Raw genomic sequence first — 27,551 nt, forward strand, 5'->3', positions numbered from 1 at the left:
GCATGGGCAAGTATAAACGAATATGATTAGCAAGGATTAAAAGTCTTAAATGTGGTAGATGTAATAATTAGTACTCTAACTAGTTTTTTCATATCTCTCCGTGTAGATTATACAACAAAATTTGTTTGCGTGTATAATCGAAATCCAATTTCCAGTGTGCGCCGCTAGATGACAGCTCCTGTTCTGTACGCCAAGTATGCCCTATAGTTTGCTTGACAGTTCGGTGCCGTCGTTTGTCGTGTGTGCATGGAAAAAGTGGAAAAAATGACGACGATCTAGCAATTTAGGCGTTTTATTCGCAGTATTCTACCAATTGGAAGCATAAATTATAACTGTTACTAGTGTGTTAACTGTGCATTTAGTAAAGCTAATAGCTAGAGAAGGTAAGTTTAGTATAGGGAGGAAATTTGAAGAATTTTCCGTCGTTCATGTTACGATCTCTGACGTCCAGCCCAAATTTTGGTTTTATGCTGTTTTTGCAATATTTTCCGGTTTTATCTAATCAAATATAGCTTGTAAGCAGTGTTTGATATAAGTGAAAAACATTGATTTGGAGTTTTGTGAATTCAATGCAGTTTTGTTGCAGTACTTGATAAAAACTTCTGTCTAAAAATTGGTGACGTAAATTTTCTCGATTTGTCATTGTCCATTTGCGGTACTCGGAGTCAGAGATCGGGAACGCGAAAATGTTGGAAACGAATGTAAATAAACACATCTAGTTGAAGTTTTTAATAGAAGTTATCTCTATTGTTTTACAGGTTTTAGTGTTAATTTCACGTTTTGTGATTCTCGGAGGTAAAGGAGTTCGTAAGCACCATGTCCTCATCAGCAATTTTCATTCTGGACGCCAAAGGGAAGGTGTTGATATCCCGAAATTACCGTGGCCACATCGACATGGGCGTAATCGACAAGTTTATGCCACTTTTGATGGAGAAGGAGGAAGAAGGTCTGATAACGCCGATTCTGCAGACTCCGGAATGCACTTTTGCGTACGTCAAAACCAACAATCTGTACTTAGTGTCCGTAACAAGAAGCAATGCCAACATTGCGCTGGTGTTTGTGTTTCTACACAAAGTTGTTCAGGTTTTCACGGAATATTTCAAAGAACTAGAGGAGGAAAGTATCCGCGATAACTTTGTCGTGATCTACGAGTTGATGGATGAGCTGATTGATTTCGGCTACCCACAAACCACAGACAGCAAGATCCTTCAGGAATACATCACCCAGGAGGGTCACAAACTGGAGATACAACCCCGGATTCCGATGGCCGTGACGAATGCCGTTTCGTGGCGTTCCGAAGGCATCAAGTATAGGAAAAACGAAGTGTTCCTGGATGTGATCGAAAGCGTCAACCTGTTGGCCAACGCCAATGGAAACGTGCTCCGGAGTGAAATTGTGGGCGCCATCAAAATGCGCGTCTACTTGTCCGGAATGCCTGAGCTCCGGCTCGGATTGAATGATAAAGTTCTGTTCGAAAGCACCGGTAGGGGTAAATCAAAGTCGGTGGAACTGGAGGACGTGAAATTCCACCAGTGCGTGCGATTGTCCCGCTTCGAAAATGATCGCACCATTTCATTCATTCCACCGGATGGCGAGTTTGAGCTGATGTCCTATCGTTTGAACACCCACGTGAAACCTTTGATCTGGATCGAATCGGTAATAGAACGGCACGCCCACAGTCGGGTGGAGTACATGATCAAGGCCAAGTCGCAGTTCAAGCGCCGTTCGACGGCCAACAACGTGGAAATAGTCATTCCGGTGCCGGCTGATGCCGATTCGCCCAAGTTTAAGACCACCATTGGAAGCGTCAAGTACGCCCCGGAGCAGAATGCCATCACCTGGACCATCAAGTCGTTCCCGGTAGGATTGAAAGCTTGGTTATGCTTTAGAATGAATAACGACGAGTGTGTTTTATTTTCAGGGTGGAAAGGAGTATCTGATGAGAGCCCACTTCGGACTTCCCAGTGTCGAGTGCGAGGACTCGGAAGGCAAACCTCCAATTCAGGTCAAGTTTGAGATTCCGTACTTCACCACGTCCGGAATTCAGGTAAGTTTTTGTAATATTGTACAATAGGAAATTGGTTTTATTTCACGGTTCATCCATTAGAAAGATAATCGGATGGAATGTTCGAATTGGCACATCAACATTTTGATTCACATGTACCTTCTCATTGAAATTGGACGTTAGTAGTAGTTTACGAGACTTACCTAGATAGATAATTGTACTCATTTTGCTCTCACCTCAATGAGACGGATAATGTGAAAATGGAAACGAATCGACATTTGCCAAAACATTCGACTCACCTCATACACTGCACAGAATAAGCACAAATTACGACGAGTGCTGTAAAACAGAATTTTGTAACGAGTTGCAGACATTTTTTTGCAAATTCGTAAAAGGCTACTTTCGCCACAAAAAACCTTAGATCTAAGTGTTTCCTAAGTATCTAAGTTTCTAAGTATTCTAATATCACAGTGTCTAAGCTAAAAATTCTTCTATTAAAGAATTTGCAGATAGTTGAGAAGAGTTTGAAAAGCTCCTGGTAGCTCGACTAATAAACTTTTCGATAGTATCCACTTTTGTGACAAGATGTAGCTGTTCTGTTGAGTACTAAGGGTCGAGGTTGTGAATCATTTTCAGCAGTTTTTTTTTTGCACCTGCATGTGCTTACGATGGGCTTGTAAAAGTCGCCCCATACTGAAGCTCTATAGAGCATAATATGGCGAAGTATGTATTTGAGACCTGCATTTTGTTTTGACGTAGAAGTACGTCTTTCTTCTCTATACAAGAGTGAAATTGGAATTTCAAAACCGAGAGCGTTACGCTGGCATGAAATATTTTAAACGTTTATAACTTTTCGCTGGCTTAACGAAATTTCTTGATTAGCGCCTCAATCGAAAGATAAGACATCAAAGCTTCATGTCGTTTACTTACTGAATCCCACATACCTGTCCAAATAGTTTAATAACTGTTTTAAAATAGAACGTTGATTTCAAGCAAAGCTATAAATAGGGGTGGCTAGAGAAAATTTGACGTCATTTGCTTTTCACTCTCCGATTGGCTCGCATCTCAGCAGGCGACAGATCGGCTTGCTCTGACCGGGCGTGCTTCTCAGGCACAGACATCGATAGCGAAGGACGCCCCCGTTTGTCTTGCTTCGCTCAAATCAAACTGTCGAGCGAGCGAGAGAAGATGCCGTCCGAAGCTAAAGCCATCACCGCTGCCGCCGCCTAGAAGAAGAAGAGGAAGCAGTCCACAGGTGAATTTGTGGTCGAACTGTGAACACGGTCGGGCGAGTCATTCTCGCTTTATGGTTCACCGCTTGTTTGCGTTCACCCAGCCATCGTCATCGCCACCGCAAATTCCATCGGCCGAGGAGCTGTTGACCCGCGCTTCAAAATTTCGACTCGTGATGAAATCATCATTGGTGGTCAAGAAGTAATCCCGTTAGGGGCAAATACCAGAAGTCCCCTGAGTATTGCTGGTCCGAGCAGTGTTATTTATCCGTAACAACATCGAAGCTTATAAAGCCATCGGTTCTTTTCAGAGCCATCAAATTTGTGGAAAAGAGTTAAAAGAGAAATATTTCCGACTTTATTTATAACTTCTAATATTCCTAAATCAATTTCACACGGCTTCATACAAAATTTCATTTGTCATGAATAATTTATGACTCAACCATTTGAGATTGTACTCGCGGACGCTGCTGCAGTGCCGTCGGGGTGAGTGCTCAACGATTATAAAAGAGAGTGGCTTTTCCAACAGCGCCTTTTATGTTCCATATTTTATGGGAACACTTTGATTAGGAAAATTTTCCCATGTAACAAAATTGCGACATGTTAAGAATGCTTTTGAAAAGACATTCTCATTGAACAATTGTAATAATTTTGGCACCCATGAATCAGAAATTCACCGTCATAATAAAGAAAACTATTGATTATCAAAAGCTCGTATTGAATATTTAGGGAATGCCAATCATTCCAACAATTCATGTTCGACCAATTTCTCACGTATTAGTATTCTCCACAATTTTCAAGTAATTCCAAGCCCAACACATTATTGGCACATACCCATTTCCCAGACTGGTCGATCAGAAAGAGCACAAAAGGGAGGTGCATCATCTGCTATTCCAAGGTTATAAAACATGCTGCCTTCGTTGGATTCAGTTTCATTACATTTCCGCTTTCGAGCTGGTAAGAGCTCCTCCGAACTTGCTCACTATTGAGCTACGTTTCCAGATTTCAACTAAATCCCTGTGATCCGCTACCCTGTTGTTGTTGTGCACCCATGAAATATTTAGCTGGTTTGTCGAATAAACTGAGAACTTATTCACATCTTCTTATTCTTATTCTTCTTTTTTTTGGATTAACGTCCTCACTGGGACAGAGCCTGCTTCTCAGCTTAGTGTTCTTATGATACTTCCACAGTTATTAACTGAGAGCTTTCTTTGCCAAAGTTTCCATTTTTGCAATCGTATATCGTGTGGCAGGTACGATTATACTCTATGCCCAGGGAATTTAAGAAAATTTCCATTACGAAAAGATCCGGGACCGACCGGGAATCGAATCCAGACATCTTCAGCATGGCTTTGCTTTGTAGCCGCGGGCTCTAACCAAACCACTCGGCTAAGGAAGGCCCCAACTTATTCACATGCATTTGCAACTTTTTCGATTTTCCATACAAAATGACCAACTTTGGTAAGTTAGATCTCAGTTATTATTGGAAATATTGTCGAATGAAACATTCACAGAATATCAGATGTAACTTGAGTTTTAACATATATTTTAGAATAATTTTTCGAATTACAAGTTTTTAAGTAATAACGGTTTGACTAAACTGTAATTTTCGACGAAAAATTCAAAACTTTTTATCTTAAATTCTGATAGCCTTACACAAAAACTGTCTTCAGCAAACTTATTCATCTCGTCAAAATCTACAACTTTGCTGTTTAGTTATGTCAATTATAAAAAATCGTCAAAATATTCACTTTAGTCAAACCGTTACTGCTTTTCAACGTGTGATTGGAAAAATCACTCAAAAATATATGTTAACATTTAAGTTATTTCTGATATTCTGTGAAAATTTCATTAAAATCGGTTCATAAATAACTGAGATATGGTTTATCAAAGTTGGTTATTTTGCATGAAAAATCAAAAGAGTTGCAGTTTTGACGTTGGATAACGTCTTACGGCAACATATGGGGGTACAATTCAGAAAAACGAAAAATTGAGCATGTAACGAAAAATGGTCAGGTTTTGACCGCTAATAACTCAGTCATTTATCGATAGATTTTCAATATTTATCCATGAATCGATTGGAAATTTATCTACGCGTCGATCCAAATGGAGGACACTATTGATTATTAGCAACAAACTATTGAAATATCGTAAAACGTTGACCCCTTTCTTATCTAACCAATCACGTTCAAGCACATTTTTCGGTTCCGCTTCCCACTATATAAGCGCACCGCACCCTGCTTCTTCCCTCATTCTTCTTTTTGCCGTCAGACTGTGAACACGGTCGGCGAGCAAATTTCGAGAGTCATTCGCGTCCTCAGTTCAGTTTTCAATAGGACGCGAATACAACACGCATTAGAACCGAAGAACCACGCATTTCGGAGCCGCTCAATTGAGTGCACCAGCCAGCATAATCGTTTTCGGCCAGAAATCCGTCGCTACCAGGCAGTGCTCCGCTGTCATTGCCATGCGGGAGGCTAGCGCGGTCATTCTGGTTCATACGATCGAGCGGCACAGCCGTCACCTTCCGTGTAATATTCCCTAATTTGTACGAGATGGCTGAAGAAAATCGACCAAAGCCGCTTGTTGAAGCGCACATCGTCATCCGCACCGCAAATCTCATCGGGCGAGGAGGATTGCAACCAGTGAGCCGTCAAAGTGTGTCCGTGTTACGCAAATTCAACAATTCAATCGGCCCTTTTTAGAGCCAACAAATGTGTTTTAAAGAGTTATTTGTATAATATTCCTTAATGTGTTTACCACATACTTGCTAAAATCTCTTAATTCATCTCATAGCATCATACAATAATTGATTTATTACGAATAATTGACAATACGGCAATTTGAAGCTGTTTCCGAGGATGCTGCTGCAGTGCCGTCGGGTTGCAATAACAGCATAATGCTAATCTGTACATCCCCTACCCAGACATCAGTTTCATATAGCCTATTTCCCAGATAAGAAAACGAAGAATATGAAAGGAGGAGCATCATCTGCTATTCTAAGGGTATAAAGCATCCCTCCTTCGTTGAATCTGGTTTCATTCTGTTTTCGCTTTCGAGCTGGTAAGAGCTCCTCCAAACCTGCTCAGCTCCTCGCCACCAGAGGCAAGCTGTTGTACGAGATGGCTGAAGAAAATCGACCAAAGCAGTTTGTTGAAGCGCACATCGTCTTCCGCACCGCAAATCTCATCGGGCGAGGAGGATTGAAACCAGTGCGCCGTGAAAATGTGTCCGTGTTACGCAAATTCAACAATTCAATCGGCCCTTTTCAGAGCCAACACATGTGTTTTAAAGAGTTGATTGTGTAATATTCCCTAATTTGTTCGAGATGGCTGAAGAAAATCGACGAAAGCAGCTTGTTGAAGCGCACATCGTCATCCGCACCGCAAATCTCATCAGGCGAGGAGGATTGAAACCAGTGCGCCGTCAAAATGTGTCCGTGTTACGCAAATTCAACAACTCAATCGGCCCTTTTGAGAGCCAACAAATGTGTTTTAAAGAGTTATTTGTATAATATTCCCTAATGTGTTTACCACATACTTGCTATAACGAAAAATGGTCAGGTTTTGACCGCTAATAACTCTGTCATTTATCGATAGATTTTCAATATTTATCCATGAATCGATTGGAAATTTATCTACGCGTCGATCCAAATGGAGGACACTATTGATTATTAGCAACAAACTATTGAAATATCGTAAAACGTTGACCCCTTTCTTATCTAACCAATCACGTTCAAGCACATTTTTCGGTTCCGCTTCCCACTATATAAGCGCACCGCACCCTGCTTCTTCCCTCATTCTTCTTTTTGCCGTCAGACTGTGAACACGGTCGGCGAGCAAATTTCGAGAGTCATTCGCGTCCTCAGTTCAGTTTTCAATAGGACGCGAACCGAAGAACCACGCATTTCGGAGCCGCAGCAACTGAAGCCGCTCATTTGAGTGCACCAGCCAGCATAATCGTTTTCGGCCAGAAATCGTCGCTACCAGCCAGTGCCCCGCTGTCATTGCCATGCGGGAGGCTAGCGCGGTCATTCTGGTTCATTAGATCGAGCGGCACAGCCGTCACCGTCCGTGTAATATTCCCTAATTTGTACGAGATGGCTGAAGAAAATCGACCAAAGCCGCTTGTTGAAGCGCACATCGTCATCCGCACCGCAAATCTCATCGGGCGAGGAGGATTGAAACCAGTGCGCCGTCAAAGTGTGTCTGTGTTACGCAAATTCAACAATTCAATCGGCACTTTTTAGAGCCAACAAATGTGTTTTAAAGAGTTGATTGTGTAATATTCTTTAATTTGTTCGAGATGGCTGAAGAAAATCGACCAAAGCCGCCAAAATGTGTCCGTGTTACGCAAATTCAACAATTCAATCGGCCCTTTCCGGAGCCAACAAATGTGTTTTAAAGAGTTATTTGTATAATATTCCCTAATGTGTTTACCACATACTTGCTATAATCTCTTAATTCATCTCATAGCATCATACAATAATTGATTTATTACGAATAATTGACAATACGGCAATTTGAAGCTGTTTCCGAGGATGCTGCTGCAGTGCCGTCGGGTTGCAATAACAGCATAATGCTAATCTGTACATCCCTTACCCAGACATCAGTTTCATATAGCCTATTTCCCAGATAAGAAAACGAAGAATATGAAAGGAGGAGCATCATCTGCTATTCTAAGGGTATAAAGCATCCCTCCTTCGTTGAATCTGGTTTCATTCTGTTTTCGCTTTCGAGCTTGTAAGAGCTCCTCCAAACCTGCTCAGCTCCTCGCCACCAGAGGCAAGCTGTTGTACGTGATGGCTGAAGAAAATCGACCAAAGCCGCTTGTTGAAGCGCACATCGTCATCCGCACCGCAAATCTCATTGGGCGAGGAGGATTGAAACCAGTGCGCCGTCAAAATGTGTCCGTGTTACGCAAATTCAACAATTCATCAATCGGCTCTTTTCAGAGCCAACAAATGTGTTTTAAAGAGTTGATTGTGTAATATTCCCTAATTTCCCCTTTTCAGGGCCACAAAATCAATGAAAAAGAGTTATTTTGAATTAATACATTTGAAAAACAATTCTTCAATATAATCGCCTAAGCTTCTGAATACATGTAAAGTGATTACTTTGTATTAACACAAAATAATAACACACAATGTCTATAATAAATCAGAATTGACATGCAACAAATAGTGTGAAAATTAATTGGATTTTTAGCAAAAGAAATGTTTCATAAGTTTGTGACTGTCTCAAGCCAGCAAATAGAAGAAGCTAACGTTATCCAACGTCAACTTGGCGGTCGTATCTCGGAAACAACCTCTTACTTTTTTTTTTCTCAGCGAAGAATCATCAACGAAAATAGCGCGAAAGCAATAACCAATCGCGTACGAGTAGCGAACGGAGTGACGAAACAACTAAGCGAGAACCCCACCACTCGCCATCGGTGAAAGAAGCTCGAGCAAATAAAACCACTGGTTGGTCTGCTCCCAGCTCATTCACAAATCGAACGGCATAACGAACGAATCAAGCAGCGGAGCAGCAAAGAAGAGCGCGTGAAAGCCACAGCAGTGTGCGAGTAGCGAACGGAACCAGAGAGCAACAACTGAAAATCATTCAGTGGACGTATTAGTAGTCAGCGCCAACCGGCGACCTGTTGGAAAGTAACGCCAGCGAAATATACACCATCTGCCTCTCCTTACCATTCATATTCTTGTACTTGATGAATTCAATGAAATGGTTTGGTTTGACGATGGAGCAAAGAGTTATTTAGGATGATTTTACTTAACAAAGAGTTGTTGATAAATATTCCAATCAATAAGAGTTGTTTTGAAAAAGTTCACTTCAAGCAGACTTTTCCTCGGAAAATTTCTGCTTTACCAAAGAGTTGTTAATGAAATTCCTGCAGCAAAGGGTCGAGGTTCTCCCCACGAATATTTCCAGCCAGGACCAGTCATGGCCCCCGCTTCCAAAAATCTCGAGTACGAAAATTGGAAAATGTATTAAAATTGCGACAAATTTTAAATACTATTCAATAAACTGTTTCTTGATCAATTGTAATGAGCAACTATTGATCTGAATTGATTTTTCTACATGTTGTCTATTGCGTTAATCTGAGAAATAGGCTATATGAAATTGATGTCTTGGCAAGGGACGTATAAGATGAGCATTATGCTGTTATTGCATCCCGACGGCACTGCAGCAGCGTTCTCGGACCATCCTCAAATTGCCGTATTGTCGATTATTCGTGATAAATCAGATATTGTATGATGCTACGAGATGAATTAAGAGATTATAGCAAGTATGTGGTAAGCACATTAAGAAATATTACTAGCTATACTGTGTTTATCACGAGAAGTTCTTACTAGCTCGAAAGTGTAAATGAAATGAACCGAATCCAGTTGTGGTTACAGAGGGATTTTAATCCGGAGGTCATTCGTCCCTTAAATGAACCGAATCTGTCGAAGATAGTATGTTTTACATAATTTGAATTGCAGACGATGCTCCTCCCTTTCGTATTCTTCGCCTTCTTCTGATTGACCAATCTTGGATAATGTACATGAAGTTGATGTCTTGGTTAGGGATTTATATACCTTGGAAAATTCACATGCGCGTTCGTATGGACAGTAAAAATATCAACATTATTTTAATAGCTTACAATTAATTAAAATCACGCATGTTTTGGTTTCGTGCAAATTTAAAATATTTCTGATCAATGTTCAATGTGTTCTGATTTATATACTGTGGCATTTGCAATAGACTAACATCTAGAAAAATTTCAGATCAATAGTTGCTCATTACAATGGGTCAGGAAACAGTTTGTTGAACAGTATTTAAAATCTGTCGCAATTTTAATACATTTTCCAATATCCATACTCGAGAATTTAGGAAGTGTTCCCCCATTATATAATAAATCAACGATGCTGTTAGAAATACCATACAATGCTGAGTAGTATGATGTTAATACGGTCCGACGGCGCTGCAGCGGTAAATTCTCAAATTCATGTAATTATGTGGGGTAAATTATGTGAACCAAATTGTAGTATACCGCGATATTTAGATCATTATAGATAAATTAGTAAATATCATCCAATAAACCCTTTTATGAACGTATGTTGGCCCTGAAAAGGGCCGATTGAGCTTGGATGCTGTGACCACGAGTCGAAATCTAGAAGCGCGGATCGGTCAATCTAGAAATCTTGAGCGATTTCACAAACCAGATGCTGGATTGGCAGCTTGAAGCTCAGCAGATTTCTAGCATCGAGGTACTTCTCGCTGAGCAAGTTCGGAGGAGCTCTTACCAGGTCGAAAGCGGAATTGGAATGAAACTGGATCCGACGAAGGAAGCATGTTTTATAACCTCAGAATAGCAGATGATGCTCCTCCCTTTTGTGCTCTTCGCTTTCTGATCGACCAATCTGGGAAATGGGTATGTGCCAATAATGTTTTGGACTTGGAATTACTTGAAAATTGCGGAGAATGCTACTGCGTGAGAAATTGGTCGAACATGAATTGCTGGAAGGGTTGATATTAACTAAATATTCAATACGAGCTATTGATAATCAATCGTTTTCTTTATTATGACGGTAAATTTCTGATCCATGGATGCCAAAATTATTACAATTGTTCAATGAGAATGTCTTTTCAAAAGCATTCTTAATATGTCGCAATTTTGTTACATGTGATAATTTTGCTATAAATTTGCTAAAAATAAATTTGCTAATTGTTCCCATAAAATATGGATTTCAAAGACGCTGTTGGAAATGGCACTCTATTTTACAATCGTTGTGGAATGTTGAGCACTCACCCCGACGGCACTGCAGCAGCGTCCGCGAGTACAATCTCAAATGGTTGAGTCATAAATTATTCATGACAAATGAAATTTTGTATGTAGCTGTGAAATTGATTTAGGAATATAAGAAGTCATATATAAAGTCGGAAATATTTCTCTTTTAACTCTTTTCCACTAATTTGATGGCCCTGAAAAGGGCCGATGGCTTTGTTAGCTTTGATGCTCTTACAGATAAATAACACTGCGGGATGTTATCAGTTGATTGCCATGGTCAAACGGGGAATCCTCAACTCAAATGTATAAATTTGAGCATATTTGCTTATACGACGAACCGAAAGTTTCGTGGCGTGGATGGGGCACAACAGTAACAGGTAGTGGATCGCCGGGCTTAAGTCGAAATCTGATGATGGCGGCGATGACGATGGCTGGGTGAACGCAAACAAGCGGTGAAGCACAAAGCGAGAATGACTTGCCCGACCGTGTTCACAGTTCGACCGCAAATTTTCCTGTGGACTGCTTGCTCTTCTTCTTCTTCTTCTTCTTGGCGGCGGCAGCGGTGATGACTTCGAACGGCATCTTCTCTCGCTCGCTCGACAGTTTGATTTGAGCGAAGCAAGACAAATGGGGAGGTCTTTCGCTATCGATGTCTGTGCCTGAGAAGCACGCCCGGTCAGAGCAAGCCGATCTGTCGCTTGCTGAGATGCGATCCAAGCGGAGAATGGGAAGCAAATGACGTCAAATTTTCTCTAGCACCCCTATTTATAGATTTGCTTGAAATCAACGTTCTATTTTAAAACAGTTATTAAACTACTTGAACAGGTATGTGGGATTCAGTAAGTATACGACATGGCCCTTTGATGTCTTGTCTTTCAATTGCGGTGCCATTCAATGAATTTCGTTAAACCAGCAAACAGTTATAAGAGTTCAAAATATTCCATGCCAACGTAAGGCTCTTGGTTTTGAAATTCCAATTTCACTCCTGTATAGAGAATTTTAATTTTACTTTCAAACAGTGCGGCATAATCAACTGCAAACGCATTCAGTTCCCGATGGTTAGTGCCTGTGCGTTAGTGTTTACTGTTCATAAGTCGCAAGGTGGAACTTTCCCCGAGGTCGTGTACGACTATGACAAACACCAGGATCAGCAATTGGTATATGTTGGTTTGTCGCGGGTTACTTCACTGCAAGGACTATTTTTGACAAACTCTACCAATTTTTTCAAGTTCCATCACGCCAAAGGCAGCAATTCTCCCTTATTGACTTAAGGAATGAGCTGCAGCGCTTAGGCAATCATCGATTAGTGACGCTTTGAGACGAACTGCGTGAAATACTGGATCATAGCGGCCAAGCCTGCATATTGATGAGTATCAATGTGCAGAGCCTAAATGTTTATGCAATGGATATTGCTACAAACCAAAGCACTGGACCGATTATATCGATTCTAACGATCGAAGCACCCGAGCTATCAAACATCTAATCTACTGGAGGAGTTTGGCGAACTACAGCTGGAGCCAGAAACCGATCACCCAACCAAGCAACACAAGGAAGCAACGACCAAACAAACAAATTCAATCATATGGCATTATTCCTGGAACACCAAACACTGGTTTTCGGAACCACAGAACGACAAATGGTTCTTTTCAGGACTACCAAAATGAGTCCAAAAAGAGTTAACTTCTGAAAACTTCATCCGATCAATAACAACACAAAACTAGTACACTTACAAATTCATACACATGACAAATCAAATCTCGATTACTTTTTCAAATCGACGTAAGTAACTTGCATACGATTTTGAGATAATTAATTCAGAAGAATCACAACCTGTCTTCTAAAACTGGTTTAAAATGAACCACTTTTTTTAACATTTTTTCGACGTGTACATTGCTTAAATTTTACATACAATGAGCTCGCGTTCAGAAACTGTGGAGTTCCTATTATTTCACACAAGATTTTTTATGACAAAATTATAAGCCGTTTTATTCAGTTACTTGCGACGTTTTTCTACCAGTGTAAAATCGACTCAAGTATTGTTTTGTTTTGATTCGTGGTTAAGTCACTTTGTCTCTCCATACAGCGGGGTGGCGAAAGTAGTGGTTAGGTTGCGAAAGTTGAAAATCTTACTTTCGCCGTTTTGTAAATCCAGAAATTAAACGTTCTAAAAGTGAAAAATCGAATTGGTACAGAGCAAAATGGGTAGAATTTCGTCTGCAAAACACGTAGGATCGATAAAGTAAGTTTGCATACTTTTTGACTGGAGTCTGTATGAATAAGTTTTCGAGAAATTATTAATCATCGTAGTTCTACGTCAACCCCGCGGTAATGTAAAAGACATTACCCACCCCAATTTTTTTTTTTAGATGTAGTTTAGAATGACGTTTGAGAAGCGAATACATGGAATGAATTGCTTTATCCACTTTGCCGATTGCATTATTAACCCGTATAGGCCTGAGTGAAAGCAAAAATACTAAAACCCTTACCACTCAGCGAATACTTAACGGATTCAAATAAGGTACCGTGGGGCAAGTGGGTAATGGAATTCGCATAGTTGAGATTCTTCCAATTCTAGAGACTTTAAATTGAAACAAATGAGGTTGTGTATATTTTTTAGCTTGACTCCCACCATATATAAGCAGCATACTAAAATTGATTTTTATGAAAAATTGAAGAAAAAAATACAGAAAAAGTTTTTGAAAAATATCTCCTTACTTACTTAAAAGTTTACCGTTTTGAACAATAAATTCAGAAACAAACAGTTATATTTACGATTTCTATTAGTTTTAACACTTGTTAAGGTTTCCCAATGAACAATAACATAAGTAACATGTAAACAAAGAAAATGTTATTCTTTTCACTTCAATTTTCTTCTGTTTAGTTATGTTAGTTGAAATGATTCGACAACATTATAACTGCAACATTTCCAATGTTGGTTCTTACATTATAGGACAGCAATTGCATTTTTGCTCTGTAGAATTTCCACCGCTCGTTATTTGTTTTTGAGATAGTCGGATATGACGTCGGATAACTCTTCGGGAGAAATCAAACGGAATCCTTCAATAACGTATTTAGGGTCTTTTTTATGTAGATAGACGTATACCCCATGTTTATGTTTTGAACTAGCTTTACATAGACATTCCACGAGATTTCCGTGTGTTCTCTAATATTGCAACTTTTCAGTCAACGTCTTCCTTTTAATTGGCTGCCCGAAGTAGACATATTAATATTGTAATGTTTGGCAACATCTTTTAGAGAAGTTCCATGATTTCTAATAGCTTTTAACGCTTGAGTATAGTGTTTCTTGAATTATCAGCACGTTATGTTGTTCTATGATAATTGCGAACCATGTTTACTTATGACTACTTAAAGAGCCCACCTGATAAGAAAATTGACGGTGTTTAAATTTAATTATTTAATTTAGATCTACGTCGAATTAATTCTAAAACTTTTTTTATTGCAGTTTGAAACTGTCACAGAGGACAACTAAGAAGTGGTACAGGAAATTATTTTCCCTAACTTTTTTCCACTGAAAATATTAAAATAAGATTGTACGCCGCCAACTTGTTACGGAGTAACAGTTGACAGGTTAACAATTTTTCACTCTATTATGCAATAATGGCTGAAAAATCTCAGAAATCTCTTACCTATCGTAATGTTCTCAATGACCTCAAAGGTTTACGCATGAGTTTAAAACGTTAATTCACATATTCAGTAAAATATATCAATTGTTTTCACTTACCCCATTTACCCACTTGCCCCGCGGTACCTTAATTTTTTTGTCAGTATACTGGCCCACATATCTAGTTTCTAGAAATGGCCGAAGAAATTGTGCACTTTATCATAAATTTGAGGCATCTCGGGGACCCGAAAATAGTCATATGTAGGATTAATCAAACGCAGTTGACATAATTATTCAATTTAAACGATTATCAGAAGGTTTACGCTAATGCGTTTTTTCTTAAAACTCCTTGATATAGTGGCCACATTATAGCCGATTCCGGAAATTATCTGTGACTTGAAATTTGCCTACCTCCAGGGGCATAGAAGCACAAAACCCTTGTTACCCGACCTGACCCAATGATCCATCGCAATAACTCCGGCCACATGAATATTCTCGAGATTCTTTGACCACTTTTAGAAACTAGATATGTGTACGAGTATACTCACAAAAAATAATTGAAATACGTTAAGTATTCGCTGAGCGGTGAGAGTTTTAGTAATTTTTCTTTCACTCAGGCCTATACGGGTTAAGAGAGCCAGTTCGCGAGAGCCGCAACCCCTTCTTGTATCGATGTTCTTAGATCAGGCTGAAATTTTCAGGGATTGTTCTTCTATATAAAAGAAGATGTTTTGAGAAATTTTAGATTTTTATATTAGGGGGAAGTGGGACAAAATGACCCCCAATGATTTCATGTCACTTAACATGCAAAATCACAAAAATTTATATAACTATAGTAAAAGTGCACGGAATATGTTGAAATTTGATTACTCTACGTTATATAAACTTTAAGATTGGCATGGTATATGGATTTTGAAAGTACTTCAAATCGAGAAATATGAGTTTTTCATAAAAAATTTAGTGATTCTCAAATTGACGGGGTTGGTGGTCTAATGGCTACCGCTTCTGCTTCATAAGCAGAAGGTCATGGGTTCAATCCCAGGCCCGTCCCTTTCCTCGTACTTTGTAGTTGTATCTTTCACTTGCTTCTATCTACCACTCTTAATATATCACAGTTGATGTATCTATCACAGTTCTTAGCATTTGCTAGAACCCGAGACGGATAGAAATAAACCGTTTCCCTACGCTTCCATTCGTTCATCATTATAGCATGCCTTCCTTAACGCCTGATACATAGGCAGTCTGCTAACCAAACCAGCAAGCCTCTCTGCCATTAAAATTACCCCACCCTTTCACCCTTCCCGCATGAACTGGCGTTGACGCAGTGGTATATACGGTCAACCGTGGGAGCCAGTTGAATGCATAATCAATTCCTTCCCCTTCCCTTCATTGGTCTGCATTCTGACGTGGCAGGCACCATTGTTGCCTAAAAATAGAAGATCACCAGCACTTATACACTGAGGGTGCCAGTTAATCCCAAGCAGTCATCTGGTTAAGCGCCCTTACTCGCTCTCTGAAAAGAAAAAAAAATCTGCCCTCCCTCCCGTTTTGTAGCCATCTGTGATATAAACTTCTTAAATAAATTCTTCCTTTTGTTGCAAAATTTAAAAATGTATCAACCACTTTGTACGAAAAATGAATGAAAATAGAGAGTGAAACACAATTTCTAATATTGATTGTAAATTAATAACGACTGAACATTCACCAACCTTTTATCCAAAAAAATAAACCCTTCTACAATAAAATCGACAAAAATTACGATTCTGGTTCAGTATATACAGTAGGAACTATCATGAAATGTGACTTGTAATGCTTTGAAAACCACATCCGTTAAATGCATAACGTAAGCTAGAAATGTTTTTCCAATCAAATTTTACATAGAACTTTAAAACTGGCTAAACAACGCGTTGCAACGTTGAGTTTCACTACCAGATCACCATTTCCGTCTACCATTACTAACCTTAATCTCCATCCCGGTTCACGACTGAAATGATAAACTTTATGCCATAAAACATAGACTGGAAGAGTAACTCTAGCGTGGTTTTCGAAAAGTTCAAAAGCCACTGTCACTAATTGTGCATCGCGCTGGCTCTAAGCTCACTGCATCAAACACAAATCTTATCATCAATGGCATTCAAGCTGTCACAAATATTGCAAACTCACCGGATCCAACTTTCAGCAGAAATGTTCCATCGTCTCAGAATCGTTCGAATGAGCGTGCCGACGATCCTTGGGTTATGTACGATCCTTAGTGATAGCATTGCTGCATAATCGATAGCTGGCACATCACATCCCACACTAAACAAATTTGAATTAACACGAACTGCTTTCAAAATTACAAAGAATAATTGGTTTTCGAAAAAAACTTTAAAAATTTCAGAACATTAACGGAGCTGAAAATGTTTGCTTCCGTTTTCTGACAAGAGTCTTAACAGAGATCTTGGAGAGAAAGCACGAAAACTCGTTGTTCTCATTTCATAATTTTGTCCGTTTGTCCCGTCATCAAGTTTCATTTCAGTTCCTGTTTGTCGTCTGAAGTTCGTTCCTGTCGCTAACTGCCGTCTGAAGTCCGATCAGTCCTGTCGTTGTCCAACCGTTAATCAAGTTCCGTCCACGTTGCTGATGAGCATCTGAAGTTTGGTAAAATCTCACCGTAGTCCAGTCAAACGGTTTGCCTGTCCGTTCGTCAAGATCCGTCGCAGTTGCAGTTCGTCGTTTAAGTTCCGCTTATCCTGTCCGCTAGCTCATCGAGTCTATTTGTTGGCCGTTTGCCAGTAAAACCATGGGAGGTCATCCTGGTTTTTGATGAGATTCCTGTAAGGAGAATACTGAAAAGTTTGGATGAGAATCGTTTTAAGATTTTATGAAAATCGTGAAATGATAATAAAAATCCAGGAAGATTTCTATGAAGATTCTGATGCGAACACTAGAATTATCTTGGAAGGATTCAAATGAGAATACGAAGAGAATTCTGATGAGAACATTGAAAGGATTCTTATGAGAATCCTGGGAAGATACTACAGAACTCTGATAAAAATCTTGGGAAGATTTCAATGCGAATCCTGAGAAAATTTTGATGAAAATCCTTGAAAAAAATCGATGAGCATCCAGAAAAGATTTTGATGCAATTCGTGAAAGGATTTTGATCAGAATACTCGAAGGGTTTTGATAAGAATTCTTTTTATTATTATTAGCTTAACTAGGAAGTTTTTCAGGTCGAGGCTGGTTTATCTCTGAATATAATCCTTGGAGGGTTCTGATGAGAAACCTGGAACAACTCTGATAAGAATACTCAAACGATTCTGATGAAAATCCTGGTACGATTCTAATGATAAACTTGGGAAGATTCTGAAGAGAGTCCTGTGAAGATTCTGATGAGTATCTAGAGAGAATTCTTATTGAGAATCCTGTGAAGATTAAGTAGAGAATCCGGAAAGGATTATGCAAAGAATCATGATTGGATGTTGATTAGAGAATTCTGATGGGAATCCTGTGAAGATCTTCATCACTATGAGAATCCGGATAGGATTATGAAAAGAATTACACAGCGTAACAAAATTGTCATTTTTGCGTGTCTCAAGGATCAAATTATGTGTCTCTAATAGATTTGGGGTTGCTGAATCTGATGCCAATCAGTTAATATTGTCTTCCGCCAATAGTCTTTGTTCGCATCGGTCCACAAATGTCGGTGTGAACGAGCTCCATCACCTCCGACGTTGTTGATTCGGAAGCTTTCGGGAACGGTTTCCTCTGCATCTTACATTGAATACATGCCTCGCAAATTTCCTTGCAATTGCACCCTTTGACGTTAACTCCTTGAACAAGGTTCTTCAACTTCATGACAGTATCACAATCTCTATGGCCAAAACGCCGATGCCAAGCGTGGACGCACTCACCAGCCGACGTCCCAAAAAAAAATCCCTACTACTTGTTGTGACCGGAGCTTTTCCTGGTGAGCCATTATTATCTGAATTTTGCGTCTTCACTCTTTAAGGGGACACGGGAGACCGTGTTATTTTCCCTATCTTTTGTCTCACTCTAACAATTATCATCAAAACTTTGCCGAAGCAAATCTCGAGTTTTAGTGAACCGATGAAGCTGAAAATTTAATCGATTGTGCACCACATATATAGAATATAGTGATAAATTTTTCACATCCATATATGGAGTGGTACTTGAGATCTGCTTCTTCAAATGGATAGGATGATTATAATGACGTCCCGTGCGGCCTTAACTTTCGTTGAAAGACTGATTTTCTTTTAATTTGTCTTGACGTTAATGAATAAGCAAGGCCTTCTATGTTCAAATTATTGTAATACTTCGGCATGCTCTATCATTCTCAACATTACTCCCCTACTCTACTCTTATTTCGTCTGATCCTAAATTTTTTGTTCCTTGTTTTTTTTTCTACATGTAATTCATTTCTATTATAAATTATAATTTGTTTTATTTTATTCCGTGTTTGTCAACTTGACAAATAATTACAGCATGTTGAGAGCTGTTTTTACAAAAAAAAAACTTTTTTATGTTACATTGCAGCAAGGAAATACAAACCATTTTCTGGATTTTCCATGTTTTTTAAGGTTTTGGCTTTTAAAAATTGTTAAACATATATTATTTGATATTCCATATCTGTAAGTGCAGCTGATCTGGCGATACTGTATACGATCATGTATAGAACAAGAATTCCAATTAAATGGCTCGTAACGTTAGTTCAGCAAGGGTCTTGATAATTGTATGTAATTCAAGTCATTGAATATTAAAAGAATAAATTAAGCTTTAAATTTGTAAAAATAATCAATAATAAGGTCACAGTGAAAATCGTCCATCTTGCCGTTATGCATGATTTTTGGGGTAATATTATAAAGTTTTCATTCATATCATTTCTTTAACTCGCGCACACACATACATTCAAGCACGAACTGTTATGCAAGAATAAAAAAGGTTTAGTTTTTTAGAGTATTTCCATTAAAATGGGACGAAATAAACATACATCGTCAGATATAAGAAAACTTGTGATAAAACTACACAAAAATGGCAAAAATCAACTGAAAATCACCATATTTGTTGGAAAAGGGTGTACTACCGTATAGAGTATAATAAATCGCTACAAAATTAACCATTGAAGTAAAATCAAACCCAAAACATCGTTGAAGAAAATTATCAATGGAGCGGTTGAGCGTTAGCTTCTTTGTCAGGTTGATGCTGACCCCAAGATAAGTGCACCGAAACTCGCAATTGAAGCGAAAAAGTATCTCAGGAAGCAGGTATCTCAGAAAAAGTATCTCATAAAGCCAGAAACTATGCGTAGAGTGCTTCGAAAACATAACGTTTCATGGCCGAGTTGCAAGTCGGAAGACATTTGTATCACCGAAGTACGTGAAATGTCGTATGAAGTTTACAAAAACACACATTGGAAAGGATTTCAACTTCTGGAAGCACTTACAATTCACAGATGAGAGCAAGTTTAATATTTTCGGATCTGACGGCAGGGTTATAGTTTGCCGGAAACCGAATGAAGACCTGAAAATGAAAAATCTTTGTGAAACTGCTAAGCATGGCAGTAGTTCCGTGATAGTTTGAGGCTTCATGCCAGCATCTGATGTTAGTAACTGGCACTTTATCGACGGGATCATGGCTCAATACGACTATCTTGTTTCATTGAAGAAGAATCGAAAGCCTAGCGTAAAAAATGGTTTTTAATTTACCTATCTACCTTATCTCAAAATGATGGGCATTACATCTACCAGGATAAACATCTGCAACATACAGTGGCAAAACCGAAAGCTTAGTTAAAAAATGCCCATCAATCATCAATCTGCCGAGACAATCTACAAACTTGACATTATCGAGAACTTGTGGCATCTGTTGGATGTTTAAATCAGGAAACATCAAAATACGAGCAGATATACTTTGAAAAGTGCGCTTACTATTGAGTGGATTAAGATCGCTAAAACTTAAACTGAGAAACTTGTGCAATCTATGCCAAATCGTCTCAGGAATGTTTTAAAGAGCAAAGGCTTACCTACTCGATACTAGTTTATGGGTTGACACCTGAAAAAATGACAATTCTTTTAGATCAACTATAAATTGATATCGGTCGACGATTTTCACTGTGACTTATATTTGAGGTTTAAATTTACTTTATTATTTTTCGATTCCATTTTGTTTCTAATATTTATAAAAACAGTGCCACAATGAAGTAATTGAAATATCCAAATAATTGTATGAATTATTAAACCACAGCTTTTTTTTTATATAATAATAACAGAACTTTGAAAGGAAAATATGAGAGTTGACGATTTTCACTGCGACTCACCAGTTGCACAGGTAATCAAGTTACAACAAACACAATTTAAAGCTTGTCAACTATCTCATAATAATCTATCGTTTTTCAATATGTTTTCATTACTATTCAAAAAGGACCCCATTTGGCAGAACTACACTTTTCATAAGGGAAAAGTGAATCAAAATGACCCCCTATATTTTTGTGTCGGAAAAGTAACAAAATCATAAGAATTACCTTAACGTATAAACGGATTTTACCAAAAAAAATGTTTTTTTTTTTTGTAAAACTATATAATTTTCGGAGAAAATGTAATTTTCATCAATCTTTCTCTTTCTTTCACTCTTTTGTAAAATTTGCAAACATAAAGGCCAGTAAAAGTAAAAATTCTATTCAAGATATAAAAATTACAATGTCTTATTACAGCCATATGTGCAGTCAGTCCAAACTAAGCTAAACTCAATTACCATCAAGGTTTACACACATATGTGGTCCTCCCAATCGAACCCATCAAAATTTTACCCAAATTTAACAAAAATGCGGTAGTTGATTCCAAACCAAACAGCGTGAGAAGAAACAACGCTTACTGCTAAACCGCCGAGGCTGCTAACGAAAACATTGGTGCAATTCCTTATTGTTATCCACATCATCACTTTGGAAAGGAAGTGACATTTCTTTCAGATATGGCCTTATGTAAAATTTCGATAGGTTTCACATTTTTAATATTTTTGAATGTTTTATTATCAAGATACATTCTTAATCTTACTCCTAAAACACACAAAACTTTTCAAAATGTAAATAAATTAAAGTTATCACGTATGGCGAATAATGTCAAACTGACTCTGACGTCTGAGTATCGTTGCATTGAAGTCTCCATATGTAGAACAAATGCGTATGTATATGTGCGTTTCGTGACGATTTGCTCTCCAGACGCGTTAGTGTGGAGCATTTTCACCAGCTGTCAGTCGTTCCAACTAACGGGTCGGCTTCGCTAGATGGAAGGCAGTCGTGTTCCAACTAGCGAATCCCCGCTGTATAGCTATTGCAGTTTACTTGATTTTGTATATTTTTAGCTTAGCATAGACTGACTACACATATCAATGGTTGCTATTCCGTGATTGACCGAAGTCAGTGAAAATGCAAAAAGAATCAACTAGAAGATCGGCTGGGATTGGCCATAATCTTCTTCAGTGTGCATAATTCAGTGCCTCTATTTATACATGGTCAATAACAGCGCCGGCCACGTCCTTGCAGTCAGGTGGGATTGGGGGAAGGAATGTTAGTGTGTAACCTTTGCTATTTGGAGACCGTGTTTGCCTCTGCATCTCCACAAAGGTTACTGGGAGGGATTTTTGTTAATGGGGAGGATCGTTGGGTCACATGATTCACTTTGATAAGCGATTAGACCATGATAAATAATTATTGGTGAGATATAAACATGCTTATGTGTAAATATAATATTTTCAATTGATATGAACAATATCTATGTAGAGAAAAAATATGCTGACACTTGACGTGACGAACCTTTCAAAGTTTGTTGAATAAAGTGAACCTTTCGCAAGTCTACACTCGTAGAGTCGAACCATTCAAAGTTTTTTTTATTACAAAAATAAAGGTAAAAGGAGAAAGGTGTTTTGAAAAAAAAAAAAAAATAGACATAAATAATATATGAATCAGAGTTTATGTCGACACTCACAGTGACGAACCTTTCATAGTTTGTTGAAAAATCATATTTACGTCTCACCGTTGTAGCGATCAAAGGTGCAGTCATACATATTTTATAGATTAGAAATAGTAGCATGAAACGAGCTCACCAATTGATCCGTCATTCTTGAGCAGCAACAATCCACTTTCAGCTTAACTCGTTTGCTCGGCTATATAAAAGCACTCAGAGAAAATAGGCGCGCGACCCGAGAGGGAAAACAACTGACGACTGCTCGGGCTTTCTTGACGCACTGCCCAGGAGCAAGCGTCAACGTCGAAAGATCAAAAAGAACTCAATTACTTGATTTTGTATATTTTTTTTATATTAAATCATTAGTGGTTATTTTGTACCATTTCCCCCTAATATAAAAATCTGAAATTTGAATAGCAAATTAAGGTTTTGTATGCTAATGTTGATGACAAATACATTTCGAGTGATATTGTTGAATACGATTTTCTCCATGAAAAATTCGAATTATAGGATTTTCCGCTTTTTACCTTCTTTCCTGCTTAGTGGCGCAACTGGAGTAAATTAAATATATTTCAAAGTCTTTAGATTTTGCAAGGACTTTGTTCAACCAACTGACTTTATTCAAACTAAAAATATTCGTACCAGTAGCGGTTCCCCAGTCTTTAATATACCTGTTCCACAAATATAAATTCTTGAATTTCGACAACCAATTCGGAATCCAATAGATCAAAGAGCCTTTTTGTAAGCGTTGTGAGCCAACTTGAACGACTCTAATTCATGCCGTCTGTTCCAATTTCTCCTAGTCTGGCCTGAGTCTGGTCAGATCGGAGTTCCACCATTCAATCATGATAGCATATACATCTCTAGTAGCTAACTCAGAAATGAGCGTAGCATCGTAGCAGCGATTGCATTATTATCTAGCTCACATGCACGAGTTATGGCACGCGAGCTTGTCATTTCATGTTTGCTAAAGGTTGCAAAAACTGTGTCCACAAAGTTATCTCTAGGTAATTTCTATCTAGAGATTGAAGTTTCCCTTACGAAAGTGAGGTTATTGAACTAGCGCTACGTGGGCTGTACCATTTTGCAGTCTGCAAAGATTGATCGTTGATGTTCTTCCAATATGCTATACCATTTAAAAAAAGCCTATTTCGAATAAGATTCACTAATTTCGCAAATCTCTCGTTTCGCCCCGGCAGGTTCGTTATCTGAAGATCATCGAGAAGAGTGGTTATCAAGCATTGCCATGGGTGCGCTACATTACCCAGAACGGAGACTACCAGCTGAGAACGAACTAAGCAAAGCATTCTTCATTAACCCTTACATAGCCAGACACATATATGAAAGAAAAAAAAATCTTCGCTCTAGATGACCCCGAGTATAGTAGCATGTCTGTGCAAAAATGGCAGGTTGATCGTTGTAGAAATTCATTTTTAGTAAATTTATAAGTGCAAAATTAAAAAAAAAGTATGCGACATGAAGCAGCAATTAAGAAACATCAAAATATATGATCAGTGACACATTTTCCATTAGAGGAGAAAAGTTTAGTATTTTCCATGGTTAGGTTGTGTTTTCGTTTTATTTCAAGTCTTACGTTTCCTGCGATTGTAAAACAAACAGCGGCTTTATATATTTAACATGAACAGCTAGTAGGTGAGGAACAGTTAACATGAAAAATGCAAACAAAAGAAGCAAACCATTCAATCGGATGAAGTATTATGAACATTTTGAAAATTCTACTTACATTTATTTTATTGTGTTTAATTAAATAATAGACCTCGATTCATATTTCACCAAACGACCATAGTATTTCCCTTTATCATAGAACGAAAAGAAAACCACAACGTCGAACCACTTACTTTGGAGCTTAATCTGCTGTAAACAACTTGCACAGAAACAAGGTTTGATTTCTCACGCGAAAAAGTATGTCACTCAATCGAAAAACCAGCAATGGGTGGCGGCTTGGCTGCTAGAACAAAGTTTCCGGCAAGCAATAGAAGACGAAACTTTTCGCCCGGCATATAGCACGTCTATCGAACAGGACACCCCACAGTTTCTTACTTTGTAAACTTTTTCATCCAAGTTTGTTTTATCGCTTCAGTGTCTTGTGTGCGAGTGTGCATAAGTAAGGAAGTAAGGGTCGGGAGGCGAAGCAGATGCAAAGTTGTTTGACGGTCGTGCTCCTTATTTTCGAAACCAACTTGCCAACTATTGAGAATTGGAATTGGGTAGATGCCCGAGCCGTTCAATTGGAGATATGTATATTAAGGCTAAGTAGCCCGTCATTCGTTTTGACAGCCATGTTGATGTTGTAGCTTGCAATTTCAAAGTGATAAATCTCAGACATCATAAGTAATATTGTTTCAGAAAACTATCACTACTTGTGATTACATGCAGAAAGTATGCTGATACTTTTTCAGCTATGTCAGTGTAAAACCAAGTGATTTTCTTCAATTTGCTACCGTTAGACCAATCAGCACAATCATCGATGCCCAGTACAAATTTCAATGACGGCCTAATTCGCCATAATTGTTTATACCTGAGAGAGACTCGCGAAGAGGAAAAATATCAACGTCATATGCAGCCCAGATTCCCCTCTCACGAAACGTCAAATGCAGCCCACTGTTTTTATGGCTGAAAAAGTGAAAAGTATTGTGTTCAAAGTAAATTGTTGTTGAAAACCTCCGTAAGCAGAGCAGTTTTTTCCAAAGTTGCTGATAAATCTAAGCAGAAGATACATTATTTCTAATGTCTGCTACGTTTGCTGGCATGAAATTTCACTCAAACGGCTATTTATGATTCGATGTGATGCAAACTCAATCATTTTTTGCTGAGAGGTTCATGTGAGGATTTGAACGGCTTGCGCATAATTGTTATAAACACAAAGTGGAATAAGAAAAAAACTCAGCAATCACAGAAAAAGAAGACCGTCTTCGCGAGTCTCGTCTCAGGTTTATACCTGTATCGTAAAGCGTTAGGTATACCGTTTTGACTTATATTCCGAACACTTAAGGTCAACAGGGACTTCAAATACACCTGGAAGGCATAAATTAGTTTATATTTATGGAAGTTTTAGTTTCTTCGCAATGTCTTACTGTTAACTGTTGGGTGTACTGATAAAAATATTTATTTAAACTTGTTTTGTATTGTTTTTACGTAAAAGTATGGAATCACATTTTGACTCAAATGCCGAACACTTTGTCCATTCTGTCTCATATTCCGAACACCTTGATTCAAATTCCGAAGAGAACGAATAAATCGTATTCAAATGAATTATTTCTCAAATAAATTTATCTGAGCTAGTTTTACTGGTCTCGAACTAGAGAATCATCACTACTGCAGAGGAATAAAATAGATTGGAAGATAATTGAATTGAATTGTAATTGACTGCCATTTCCTGGTCATTTGATGATATATTTCAGTGATAACCTAATTGCCATACAAAAACCGAGTGTTCGGAATATGAGTCTGTTCGGAATTTGAAACAAAACGGTATCCTACTAATATTCCTTTGAATTTTTCATGGATTGCCTGAACAGTATCCTGAACAAGTCTTTTTTTGTGGGAAATTTCTAAGGGACCATCGAGGTAGCCATGAGAACCAACTTTTACTATGTTTTTTTTAATCGTCATCGGGATACGAGATATCAAGTAGAAAGAGCTGACTGTAATAACAAGACGGATTACTGAATGAACCCTAGCAGAAATTTCCAAGTAAATTTTTGAAGGAATCCGAGGCAAAATTTTTAATAGAACACTAGAAGAAATGTATGGGAGAATCTCTGCATGGATTTTTGGATTTAACTCTATGGTATTTGTGGTAGTTGAGCATTACACTGAGCAGGCCGTGCTTTTAAAAGAGTTTATTATTATTATTCAAGCTGCCAAGTCAAGAAGTACCACATTGGCGACGAAAAAGAACCCACAGCCGGAATCTATATAGGAACGGAACGGACCTCAAGTTGTTTCTGGACTCATCGATTAAGGGTAACTATAAGGTATACCTGCATTTCCGACGGATAGCATCTGATCGGATCAGGTATGAGGGAAAACGAAAAGTCTCGCCTAAAAATAGTGAGACGCCTTAGCGGCAGATGAAAATCCGACCGGAGAGGGCAAGAGAAATGTCTCGCCTAATGGTAGGGAGACGCCTTAACGGTGAAAAAAACCGGAGAAGGCAAGAATGTCTCGCCTTAAATAAGGGAGACGCCGAAATGGTGGATGAAAATCCGACCAGAGAAGGCAATAAGTATGATTCGCCTCATGAGAGGGAGACGCCTTAACGACGGTTGAAAAATCAGTCGGAGAAGGCAAGGAAAATGGCCGGTAAAGCAAAACTGTTTTTCATAATGGGAAAGCGACAAGTGAATTATAATCCAATCGAAAATGCAGATCTGAGGGAAAGGCCATATTATTAAAATAATTAAATCCTGAATACTGATCTGAAAAGACAGACATAAGGGATCATCAGTGGCTGATTAATTCAGCTGGGAAGGCAAGTGTAATTAACATAAAAAAATGTGCCTAAAAGATCGCTTTTGAAGGGAGCAGTTCTAAAGACAGTTTTCAGCTGTCGTGTCATACGATCCATTGTGTCTAGCAAAACCAAATGCTCGCTTCAACAGGAAGCGCTCTTAGTGAATCCAACCAATATAAATAGTCAAAAACAAATTTGAGGCCAATTTCCGATAGAACAGTTAAATGGCGCCAGACCACCAGACCAGACTAGAATTGTGAATTTAATTGTGAAATAAAAGTTGTCTACTTAGAGCAAAAAAGCGATCCTATATGGTCGCTGCTCAGATAGACTGGACCAAGTGTTTTTCAATGGTTTCAGAAAAACGTACCCCAGGCATCAGAATAGCATTAGAAAGATCAGAACTGATGGAGTCTTTAACACGCCAAAATATCATCTAGTCCATTTAGAGTAAAAGCACATCTTCTGTCGAAGAAAAGGA

General features: G+C 38.5%; 1 protein-coding gene across 1 annotated transcript; it reads left to right on the forward strand.

The window, feature by feature from the left end:
* Positions 1-223: 223 nt before the first annotated feature.
* Positions 224-24,391, forward strand: LOC5568764 (AP-1 complex subunit mu-1). Its single transcript, XM_021849340.1, has 4 exons — positions 224-383; positions 759-1,860; positions 1,922-2,047; positions 23,793-24,391. The coding sequence occupies exons 2-4, from the start codon at positions 817-819 to the stop codon at positions 23,889-23,891; spliced, it is 1,269 nt and encodes a 422-aa protein (XP_021705032.1). The 5' UTR covers positions 224-383; positions 759-816; the 3' UTR covers positions 23,892-24,391.
* Positions 24,392-27,551: the final 3,160 nt, after the last annotated feature.

Source organism: Aedes aegypti, chromosome 3 (genome assembly GCF_002204515.2).
Source record: "Aedes aegypti strain LVP_AGWG chromosome 3, AaegL5.0 Primary Assembly, whole genome shotgun sequence".
Classification (NCBI taxonomy): Eukaryota; Metazoa; Arthropoda; class Insecta; order Diptera; family Culicidae; genus Aedes; species Aedes aegypti.

Coding starts and splice junctions, on each gene's coding strand:
- LOC5568764 (XM_021849340.1), top strand. CDS start 817: ATGTCCTCATCAGCAATTTTCATTCTGGACGCCAAAGGGAAGGTGTTG. Junction 1,861..1,921: donor GGACCATCAAGTCGTTCCCG/GTAGGATTGAAA, acceptor TTTTATTTTCAG/GGTGGAAAGGAGTATCTGAT. Junction 2,048..23,792: donor TCACCACGTCCGGAATTCAG/GTAAGTTTTTGT, acceptor TCGCCCCGGCAG/GTTCGTTATCTGAAGATCAT.